The 12,199-nt window shown below is 45.6% G+C and overlaps 1 protein-coding gene across 2 annotated transcripts in view; it reads right to left on the minus strand.

The window, feature by feature from the left end:
• bnc2 (basonuclin 2) overlaps positions 1–12,199 on the minus strand; it is a 174,636-nt gene that overhangs the window by 108,684 nt on the left and 53,753 nt on the right. Inside the window, exons 1-2 of one of the 2 annotated variants that reach the window (XM_031560499.2) lie at positions 4,637–5,268; positions 3,340–3,573 (exon numbers count right to left, since the gene is read on the minus strand). In XM_031560499.2, the coding sequence (XP_031416359.1) occupies positions 3,340–3,573; positions 4,637–4,639 (237 nt within the window). In that variant the 5' untranslated portion in view covers positions 4,640–5,268. Of the gene's footprint in view, positions 1–3,339; positions 3,574–4,636; positions 5,269–12,199 lie in introns of those variants that run through there. The other variant, XM_031560498.2, reaches the window with a different exon arrangement.

Raw genomic sequence — 12,199 nt, forward strand, 5'->3', positions numbered from 1 at the left:
GCCCTATGTTTTGAAAAGATGGCAAGTTTTATCGACTGTACCGCGTCCAGGTCTCTGACCACTGTAGCCTTGCCACACTTCAAAGGAAGCCGAGCGACAGCGACCTTTCAAAAGAGAAGAGGGATTATAAACCTAAGGGAAACTGAGGGCTATTCACGGAGCACAGACACCGATTCGAGGTCTGCCGGTGGTCTTTGCAGCTCCCACGTCTAAATTGCTGGGCCGCTGCTGAGAACGCATGGTAGGCCTACAGTTTACGAGGCGAACTTAATCCACACCCTTGCTTTGGAGAGCATAGTAAAATCAAATGACAAGCTTTAATGCTATTTTATGACGCGGAATTGCTCGTGATGGACCAATTAGGAACGTAATATCACTTAACCGCAGACTGTTTAACGTGCAAGGTCGATATTAATATCTAAATTTAACAAAGTTGCTTTAAAGCTGTTTAGCACTTAGGCGTTGAGGAGGTGAATATATATTTTTGTAAATTCCAAAGCAACAATGTCAATTTGATATAATAACACAGGTGTCATTTTAGAAAATAGGCTACTAAAACGCATATTACGTCGTGCATTGTTAAAAGTCTGGTATTCAGGCAGTGACATCTCCAATTAACACCTTGTGTCTATTGCAACTGACGAAAAAAAAATACAACAGTTCTTGAACGAAGATGCTGACAAGGTCATGAAGGTGTAAGTTGTGAATTATCACAATTGTTTTAAATCTTTGATGTGGCATATCAGTGTCGCTATTCTGTTACACGTGCCAACACATTTCTGCAGTATCTATGACAGAACAATTTCAGTGGTTAAAATTGCAATTTAACTTAATTAAATATCATTTATTTATTTTGTTTAAGTCACTATTGTCTCTTCCGATCCATTTCCAAATACTGAAGAATTAATAGACCATAGCAAAACCGTCTTAAAGAGTTTGAACATTAACATTGCACAAGCACTGATTTTCTTAATTCTCGCAGTTCCATTTTTTTCTTTCAACATTTTAGTAAATTTAATATTACTCGTTAGAAAAAGCTTGTAAATGCTTTACCGTTCAATCAAATACAACTAAGCGAATAATCCACTGTGAGCACTCTCTGAGTCTTTTTTATTATTTTACATGTAAACAATTTTGACGGATTTAAAGCTTTCAATGTGTTGATTAGTTCCCATTTTGTGTGCTCACTCTCAAGATAAATCGAAAGATTTTGCGGTGAAAATTATATTAATTCAGGTGCACCGAGCTTCAGATCAAAGCTGGAAGTTATTCTATAGTGTCACTTCCACAAAGGATGCATTCACACAGTAGGCATTTACAGAAGAGCACACAAACCATTGCTGAACAATTCTCTCTGGATTCATAAATGTACTATTTATCAAATTATTTGATTTACAGTGCTTAGTCAACAACAAAATCAATACCATTTCCTTCTAAACACCCAGCAATCGCCCTCGAATCAATTTTATTGAAAAATCAACAGCCAAAAATACAGCCATAGTTCGTGTCACTCTGCTTTAAGAAGTGATTCAAGGAGCAGAAAAAAATTGATTTCAAACTCAACCACACACCGTTCATTTCTCTCAATACCCAAGGCGCAAGGAGCTCTGCAAACAGAAGTCATTATCGCTTAGATTCCAATAAAGCAGTCTGTCAAGCGCTTCTTGTGAGAATTTATGTCATGCCTACTAAACACGTAAGATGCCCTCTAAGTGCTGGGTAGAAGGATAAATACCAGTCGGTGCCATAACTGATTACATTGGAACAACGGTGCACATTTGTAGGGATACAAGTGCGCGTCCCAACAGATGCCCATACATACACCTGCGCAGATGCGATGTCGCGCGGGGAAGCTGTATGCTCTGAGCGCAGAGTACCGGAGCTCGGTCAGATCGATGGATCGATAAACTTGACAAATTCTCAGATTCACATACTATACCAGGGTGTTCCGAGGTAAATCTAGAATGCACTTGCAATTTGTGAGGCTGAGAACTTATAGTGTAGTTGGTAGGTATTCAAAAACAACTCAGTATAAAAGCCGTAGGGTACTTTAAGCAGAACTTAGAGTGTCAGAAAGCTAAGCGTGTACACAGCACAATGTTGACACCACCATTACATTTTCTTGACATTTGCAAGCTGCAAACTGGCAAGCTGCAAACTTGGACACTGTGCGGGAAATTAGGTATTTTCTGTTTAAATCTCTTTGTAACGCACACATCTCTTTGATAAAGAAAGAAAGGTGTAGAGGAAAAAATCTCAACAAAGTTGACAGAGTAAATTGCGCAACCGGGGCTGCTGCGGCCTGCGTGCGTGCGTGACATCCAGTGCATGGTACGGAGACACCGGCAGCGATGATTAATTGTAAGCGAACTGCCCCCTTCTAGAGCTCCTGCTCTCTCCTTCCTCAACGCACATGCTAAGGATGCCAAATTACGCCCACAAGCCCCCTCCCTTTACGGAAGGTATGCGTGAACATTCTACAGAATTCAAAAACACGTTGAAAACTACCGTGGCATGAACGCCAAATAAAAGAATGATGTTAAAACATTTTTCTCTAAATTCAGTCCAAGCGATTTCTTTTTCTTTCTCTTTTTTTTCTTTTTGCCTATAGTCTTAAACTAGCCATGTTACGGTTTCCTGCTCTCAGCACATGTAGTCAATTACACGAACCCGGAGGGGTCCTCTCCTCAAACCTTATCAGCTCGGGGTTACCAAAACATTACAATTGCTTGATTTTGTGTACACGTTAGAAGTGTAAAGCATAACAAATACAAATACGCTCTCTTGCAGCGTAAGTGAAACAGCCACATGAAATATTGCTATTTGTTTTAAAATATATTAATCTTTACATAAATTGCATAGACCGCGGTATTTGTCATACACAAAAAATACAGGAAAAAATTCTATCGAACGGAACCGGCCTTTATTCGGCCTTCACTGTCGGAGTGTACACAAACACACGTGTAGGCGGCGCGCAAACACAGTCACATAGGCTACAGTAGTATGCACAGCAAGACATCACAAAGCTGAATGAAATGTAGGAAAAAAAGCTCCATGTTGTGAGGAAGACAGAAAATGACGATGTACACAATCAGTGACGAGTTAAATAAATCAGCTTATGCCTATGAGAATTGTAGTCATCAAAGTCATTCCTAGATCAGCGTCAATGCTAAAAACAAAACAACGAAAACACACTGACCAACACCACCACTAAACACACACAGATGAAGCAACAAAAACAGACACATAATGCAGTCTAGCCCTCGCATCTGAGGACTAGAGTGGCAAAGGGTGGGAGAGAGTGCAGGGGACAGAGAGGCTTCAGGGAGCGTCACTCACCTGCTGGGACATCCTGAAGAGGAGGTTGCTGTCAGTGCTCTGCTGCTGCCATGTCCCCATGAAGCCCGGCTCCACACTTGCCGGTCTGGTGCTGAACTGCATGGAGCTCTCGCCTGCGCCGCCGCCGCTGCTGCTGCTGCTGGCTCTGGCCGTGGACTGACGTGCCCTCTCTGGCTCTTGCTCTCGCTCTCTCGACACCACGCCGCCTTTCACATCCAACTCTGCCTCCCCGGACTGCCAGAGAAGAGGGGGGAAGAAAGTGTGTGAGGCTCTGGGATGCTCAGTGGGGAAGGGGTTGGGTGGGGGTGGGGATGGGGGGTTGCCGGAGGAAGCTTGGATGGCTGGCCGGTTTTCTCTTTCAAATGTTTTCTCTTTTTTTTTTCTCTCTCTCTCTCTCCTCTCCCTCTCTGTCTATCTCTCTTCTTCTTCTTCCTCTTCTTCTTTTCTTCTTGGTCTTCTTGTTCTTTTCCCCCTCCTTTCTTGCTGTTCCCTTTTCCCTCCTGAGATAGAGAGACAAGGGAGAAGAGTGGAAGCCTCTTGGCTGCCAGTAGCTGAAGGAGTGCGTTGAGTTAATTCAGGAGCAGGCAGCGCACTGTATATTTCCTTTGGGGCATCTGGAGGGAGAGGGCAGGATGAGCCGAGCGTCGAAGGTAAGTGGGGAGGAGGAGGAGGAGGAGAAGGAGGAGGGATGGAGGGGGAGGCAAGGGGGGCCGTGTAGTGGAGGAGGAGAGAGAGAAAAAGGGGGGATGGCTATGATGTGGAGGAGGTGATGGAGAAGAGCAGAAGCTTTTTTTTTGTTTTAGCCGGCACCCCCTTTTCATATGTGTCAGTTACACAGTTTATGGGCTGTCCTCCAAATACACACTCACACACACAAATACATATACATACACACACACACACAAATACATATACATACACACACATACATTCCTACCAAGAGTCACTTGCCAAATAAACCCGCTCACCCATACTCAAAGAACTTCTGCCCTTTCAATCCCTCACACAAAATTCCCCAAAAAGCATATAAAGCACTCCCCCAAATTCCCTCAAAATAAAGAAAAAATTCACCTTCTCACAACTCATGCCGCAAGACACCCCTCTGCAAACCTCACAAAAAATGACAATAAAAAATGAAACAATGGAAAATCAGCTGTGACAAAACTAGCTGTCACCAAAACGTCAATTAATCAACCATTCGAATTTCACATAAAAAAACAAAAAAAAACAACCAATCACTGGCTTTACCATGGAAACGAATCTTGTTGTTCTAATCGAGTTCTTGGCTTTCTCTTACCATTAAGTGTCCGGTTCAAGTCTCCCTCCCAACAATGTGGAGATCAGGTGAGGAGTGTGTCACCTCTACAGCGCCCCTCCTGTCTTCCTCTCCCTCTTCACCCTCCCTCTCCCTCTTCTTCTTCTTCTTCTTCTTCTTCTTCTCTCCCTCTCTACACCTCTCACTCTAGTCTTCCTCTCTCTCTGTGCCTTTTTTCCTCTCCCCTCAACCACGCTGTTTCTCCTGTCTTCCTCCCGGAGAAGGTCCTCTATTCCCCGCTACTGCGGAGTGAGAGAGAGCCTGAGTGAGCGAGTGCGCACGTGTGTCTGTGTGTGTGTGTGTGTGTGAGCGTGTGTGTGAGGCCAGCGCGGGGTCTGAGTCAACTGCTCCTCTCGTCTTGCCGGCACTCAATGACATGCTGCGCTCTCTCTCTCTCTCCCTCTCTTCCTCTCCCACTCTCTTTGCGCTGATCCACTCCCCTACTGGTGGCAGAGAGAGAGAGAGAGAGAGAGAGAGAGAGAGCAGGAGGGAAAGGGCTGTCCCTGCCTTATTACCAGCACAACGCGCATCTCCAGCCCAGTTCCTGAGGGACCGAGCCACACACACACACACACACACACACACACCAGAGCTAATTCTTTTATTAAAAAATGACACAGACATTGCCTGTATCAATTCATGCACTTATTCATACATACACATAAGCACACATTAATTGCCATATAAATGCCATAAATAACACAAGGCTTACCTAGGCATCTATACAAGACATTATTTCAATTATGACACTATTTATTAGCCATTTATCCTCAGCACGTGCTATAATCTGAAGTGCATTCTACTGATGTGTACAGAAATTGTAAATATTTTGACATTTTCAATTACTGTTGTGTAAAACTGTGTGGTTTAGGATGTGTATTTAAACTAAAAAGGGTAGCTATTTTAAGAAAAGAGGTAGGTACACAGTACTACCATTTACCATCATTACAAAGTCTCCTGCCTTTGTCTGCTATTCCCTCTGACTATTAAAGGCTAATGGCACTACACAATCACCCACCCCCAACACACACACACACACACACACACACACACACACACACACACACACACACACAAACACAAGCATGCACACACTCACGCACATGCACACACAAACACACACACACATCCAGAGGAGTAGGTCTGTGAGCTCACACACACATACACACACACACACACACACACACACACACACACACACACACACACACACACACACACGTCCAGAGGAGTAGGTCTGTGAGCTCACACACACATACATTTACACACACACACACACACACACACACACACACACACACACACACACACACACACACACACACACACACACACACACACACACACACACACACACATTTACACAGGCGCACACAGGGAAACCCCGAGTGGATGCTTTCAGATTTTAATTAAGAAAAAAATGAGGAAGAGGCTCCATTTTTGCCAAATTGGTCCCTGCAGCAGAGTCTCACAAAGGTGGGGAATACAAAGAAAGCCCTAACATATGCACTTACAACCAGGACACGCCTCACCGCCTCATTTTACATGACAAGACATTTGGCCAGAAAAATGGCTCAAGTAATAAAGCTATTTTTTTTGTTATTACTGCATGTACATCTTCTCCTCGGGTCTGCCCTCGCACTTTTCCCCTAGCTTTCAAATGACAGGCTGGGAGACTTACAGGATGTCTGACGAAGATGTCACCGTGATCTTCTCTGAATAGGTAGAGCAGAAGAGAGACAGAGAGAGAGAGAGAGAGAGAGAGAGAGAGAAATTAACTTTTCTCTCCTGCTACATTAAATGACTCTGGTATATATAAAGCTGCCACTTGAAATTTTGTGGCAAATTGTAGGAGACAGCTGTTATTGTCTCTTAAAAGCCTTTGTACAACTCTAATGACGGCTCTGGCTAACCTTTACTGAGATTATCTGCACTGCTTTTTTGCCTGATCAAATGCAGGAATTTTTTATGGCGAAGAGAAAAAAAATGAACTGTACTGGCCACCACAACAAAAACCTAACATCCTTTGTCTCTCTCACTCTCTCTCACTCTCTTTTTCTCGTTCTCTCCAAGTGCCGAGTGCCCCCATCCGTACCCAAAGTCTGTGAAGGCCACATCATTAGAGACAAATGGGCAGTAATGGGAGAGAGGCAGACAGAGTGCTGTCACACACACGCTCGCGTCCCCCCCCCGCCATCTCCCACGCAATACTCAGCCCTGGCCACGCTGTCACACGGGACACGCCGTTACACATCGAAGTTACAGGACGGCAGCGCAGCAGCCTGAAGAGCTGCACAAAGAGGAGAGAAGTTGGCTAGTTCACAGAAAGCTTACATATTTTTTTTTAAAATTACCAAAATAATATAATCGTTTAACACAGTTTGGCTGTGAGTGTTCGTTGTAATTGTTCCCAAGCTCTCTCTCTCTATATATATCTCCCTCTGAAATGTGCTGTTCTCTCTCTCTATGTCTCCCGTTCCCACTGTCTCTCCCTCTGAAATGTGCTGTTCTATTCTCTTGACTTTCTTCGAGTGGCACTCGGTTTCAGGTCCAGCTGGCGGCTCAGCTCCTGACCTCCCCATTAATGGCTGTTATTTGTGGGAGGATTGAGGGGGCTCTGCCAATATCTCCCTCTTCCTCTCTCTCTCTCTCTCTCTCTCCATCCTCCCTCTCTTTCATTTTTCTTCCCTCTGTCCAGCAGTCCCCGTCTCTCTCCATCCCCATGGGAAAAGAAAGGAGAAGCAGACCATGCAGGGGGAGCAGGGCTCTATGCATCTGCTTCAGCAGAGCGCCAGAGAAGCAGGGAGCCACAGTAATAGACTCCTTTATTAAAACTATTATTCTGCAAGACTTCAAATTCCCCCCAGACCGGGGGCCATGTCGAAGCCAATATAATTAACTAGAGGCTCAGCTACGGATCAATTACCAGACAAGCAAGTGATAGCCAAATCAATGAAAGATCATCAGCCACATTATCAGTGTTGCAACTCATTAGAGTAAAAGTGAAGAGAGCATTCTGGGAGACTTGGGGCAGTGGCACTGCAGGGGTTGTGACGGACAAGTGTGTGTGTGTGTGTGTGCATTTGTTGTGGCTTTTATTCCTCATTGTCATTAGGCCCTGAGGTTGTAAAGTGGCTTCTGAAGGAATTCGCAGTAGCAGTGTGGGTGAGATGGAAGAGACTGAGTGCAGGTGTGGAGGGCCACCTGGGCTGTGGCCCTTAAGCAGAGGGCCACAGCACACAGGCTCAACAGTGGTGCATGAGGGTGGATCTCATTACCTCACGTACCACACTACAACACTTAGAGCTGACCGGTTGACATAACACACATAGGGCAGAGGCAGTGCAAATGGCATTTGTCCCTAACTTCTAAGAAGCCGTATTAGGTCCATGGTAGATACAAAATAAATAGATACAAAATTACAGAATTGTGGGAGGATAATATTCCAAGAAAAAAAAACTGAATTTTCAAGATTCAAAATGTACATTTACAGGAAAAAATCTTGGATATTCTCTGAGATTATAAAGTCATACATTTATACATATAAAAAAACAACAAAAAAACTTGGAACAATAGTGTTCACTTTGCATGGCTGAATCAATCTGGTCATACCACAGACGCCATACCACACGTCCATGTTGGTGAGGAGGTGCGACAGTAGCGAACGTGGCTGTCAAATGTGTAGGCCTACACGCTGAGAGCGGGTTATCATTAACATCAAGGCAAAAGTGATTGACTGGGCAGGCTATAGTCTGTTTCTTCTGTTTTCCCCAAATACCCAGCGAGAAATTAGTTCAAAGTGAATGTTGTGTGGATGCTGTCACCAGACGCGACGCGTGCTGTGTAGCAGGTTCAGATGACTTGAGGGAGAGTTCTGTCGGTGGCTGACAATGGTAATGTTGGACGCCCGAATCCCAATGCGTCTTTATCACAATATCTTTGTCTATCTTATTTGCGCCAACAACCAGTAGTTATAGAGAGTATGAAAGTGTGGGAAATATGTGGACACTGTCGTTTGGGGACATGTTTATGCACATCTTTTGAAAATGTATGACTTTATAATCTCAGCGAAATATCCAAGTTCTTTTCTTGTTAAATTTGTGACTTTAATCTCAGAAATAAAATAAAAAATCTCTGAATATTATGCCCCTCCCCCAGCCGCGTATATTTTTTTTTAAATCTACAGCGGCCTTAATATGTTGTCGTAAATTTCAAATACTATGGTTGTGAACTAAAATAAGCCACATATAAATAGATATTAATATATCAATAATAATGTGTAAATTATGATGTATAATTTCATTACATTTATTGTGAACTTTTGTTGTTTCTCTTTCCATGTATAGACAGGTCGTATAGACAGGGTAATAGATGGAGGACGTGAATCAGCGACAGTGCTCTGTGTGCAGTTTAAAACGTCAGGGACGTAAGCTTTGTTAAATCACTCAATGTCAGAGGAGAGGAGAGGCAGAGGCAGGAAAACAAGACAACAACAAAATAAAGAGAAATGGAGAGAGGAAAAGAGTGCATTAAAAGAGAGGCTGAGGATCACAGTGAAGGTCAGCTGCAATCCAGCAGAGGAAAGCATCTAGCCCTGTACACTGGAGCTGAGAGCTCTCTCTCTCTCTGTGTCCCCACAAGCCCATCTAAGGCTCCACTTGGAGTGTGTTTGTTATCAGTGGCCCAAACTCGCACTGGAGATGCTCGATTAGGGGTGACCCTTGCGACTCACCGCGTTCCCTAATATTAGGCTGTTAGACCCCAAAAAAATTGCCCGAAGACCAATTTGCCCATCCTGCTTTTAATCCAGCCAGTGTGAGCATGTTTGCCCCATCTTGGAGGGAGTGGAAGACCTGTCAGAATAAACAGTGATGTTGGAGAGTAGGCCCCCTGTCAGCCTCACACTCCCCGAGTCACAATTACCCCAGACCCTCTCCACCTCTTATATTACGATTTTCTTCTTCTGCTGAAATAAAATCACTCCAGAGCAAACCCAATAAAATTGCTCTTTCAGTCCTTTCAGAAAAAAAGAAAGGAGAAAAGAAAAGATAGAGAGGGTCACAAAAAAGGCATGGTGGGGAGGATGGGGGGAGAGGAGGAGTTGAAGAGAGGAGAGGAGAGGAGAGGAGAGGAGGGGAGCGAGCGGAACACCGAGGTTTGTGCCAACGTTCGTGATACATAAAGCGAAGCAGAAACAAATGATTAAGGAGGTTAGAGTCAGTTCACGGAGCGCTCCACCGCCGAGGCAGCTGGAACACTCTGTGTCATACAGATCTGGCTTCAATCTGCCGCCATGCACCATGTGGCCCCAGACCAGTTAACCATTCAGCAGCCGGCACACCGCCACCAACATATTTGCTCCATGCCACGCTAAAAGCCATTTCGTTTTATTGTTACAGCTTTTAACCTCAAGAAAAAGAAAAACAAACCATCAAACCCAACAACAAAAACAACAAACTATAAAACACAACAAGGCTGTTTACAGTCGCCAGGCCGTGCAGGGTTGGTGGCGGATCAGCCACCGCCTCTCTTTTTTTCCCTGCCTGGTAGATTGGATGCAGGCTTCTGACTGGAGGGCATAAGCAGGAGCACATGTTTGGGGCTGAAGGAGGTGGTGAGCTGATTTGTGAAGTCCTACCCATCCCCTGCGCCAACCTCTGTCCCAGAGAAGGGGGTAGGGGTGGGGTAGGTTGGGGAGGGGGGGGGGGGGGGGGGGGGGGTTAGCGGAGCAGAGCAGAGCAGACAGTGTGTGCTCTTCATGTGACAGCAAGCGGCGTGTCGATCAGATGGCAGCCGCATAGAACTGTCACTGTTCTGTTCACTGGAAGACACACAAGGCCACAAAACATCATATGACACACAGGAACAACCTTTCACTTGTGATGCAGGGAGAGAAACAGACAGAGGAAGGGGGAGAGAGAGAGAGAGAAAAGGAGAGAGGGAAGACAGAGAGAGAGAAGAGGGGAAAAAAAGGTCCTCTCCTTTGAGCAGACACATGTGACCTCATTGTCTGCGACACTGAAACTGCTCTCAAGTTCACCGACCTATTGTACCTCTGTCGAGTACAGGAGGAAGAAGGTTCTAATGCAGCGATACGTCTGCTAATGGCCTCCATCTAGACAGGAGGCAGTGTTCACAGCAGTCTATAATCTATCTGCAGGGGCTGTGCTCCTACCACATCATAACACGGAGGGGCACTTCGCTATTTGACCCTTCCCAAAAGAAGGAATAAAGTGAATACCAACAACTGTCCTCTAGTTTGATCCTCATCAGTTCATTTCTTCATTTCCAGCCATTCACCACAGAGAAGAGTAATGTCCCATTGTTATATTTCTATAACATTCTATTCATTTGTCTCACCTTGACCTTACACATGGGCACACAAATGTACACACAAAAGTGCATGCGTAAATGCACACACACACACACACACACACACACACACACACACCATCCATTTGACCATGACGGTGGTGTGTGGCCAGAGCATTCCAGTGACTGAATTACCGTCCATAGGCCAGCCATTAGCAAGCCTCCCATTAACACAACAGGCACTCTGCCTGCGCTGCTGAGGTCCTGGGAGACCGAGAGAAGGGGAGAAAGGCGTGTGTCTATGTGTAGGCGTGTGTGTGTGCTATGGTGGAGGGAGCGAGACCAGCCCCATCACCTGCTCCTCTGCTCTCCTCTGCTCTGCTCTCCTCTGCTCTGCTCTCCTCTCAAACTCGGGTCCTCTGGAGCCTCGGGTGGTGAGTGCGCTCGGTGAGCGCTGAGCATTGCGCCCGCGGTCTCTGGGCAGACAGGTCTGTCTTTCCGCTCCGCTCCGCTCCGTTCGCCAGGCAGTGCCTCTCGGCACCGACACATCCTCCAGACACCGTCACCCCGCCGACCCCTCCGGCTCACCCAGTCACCGTGCCTGCCAGCCCTGAGCCTGACAGCTCCCCACACCCCCCCCCCGCCCCCCCACCCAGCCCCCCCCTCTTCTTTCCTCTCCTCCCTCCCTCCCTCCCTGCTTCCACCCCCCCACCCCATGGGATCGCTCCTCCGCAGCCACCCTCTGATCCAGAACGCCCACGCACAGAGACTCGCAAAGAGTCGGCGGGATTAAAAGGAGCCTCTCTCCCTACAAATGTCCGGACAAATGTGCCTGTACCTTTGGATGGCAGAGGGTGCGGTGGCATCGCTGCTCCACAGAGCTCCTCTGTGACTGGTCAGGGCCGCCACGAGCCCCTGCTGCTCACTTTAACACAGCACACAGCACACAGCACACAGCACACAGCACACAGCACACACCACACGCCTAATTGAAATTCTGCCACGCTCATTTCACATTGCTGACAAAGGATTCCCACTGCCTCTACCATACAAAATATGATATATATATATATATATTTATACAATATATAAAATGTAAATATTTTTTTTTGTATATTGATAGGAGAACAATAAAATATCAGTCTTTGGCATGAAATAATAAAACATTTTTAATTCAAAATGATAGATTTTGGTATTCTGATTGGAAATGTATATGGATTTTTGCTTTTGTTT

The sequence above is a fragment of the Clupea harengus genome, chromosome 22, assembly GCF_900700415.2.
Source record: "Clupea harengus chromosome 22, Ch_v2.0.2, whole genome shotgun sequence".
Classification (NCBI taxonomy): domain Eukaryota; kingdom Metazoa; phylum Chordata; class Actinopteri; order Clupeiformes; family Clupeidae; genus Clupea; species Clupea harengus.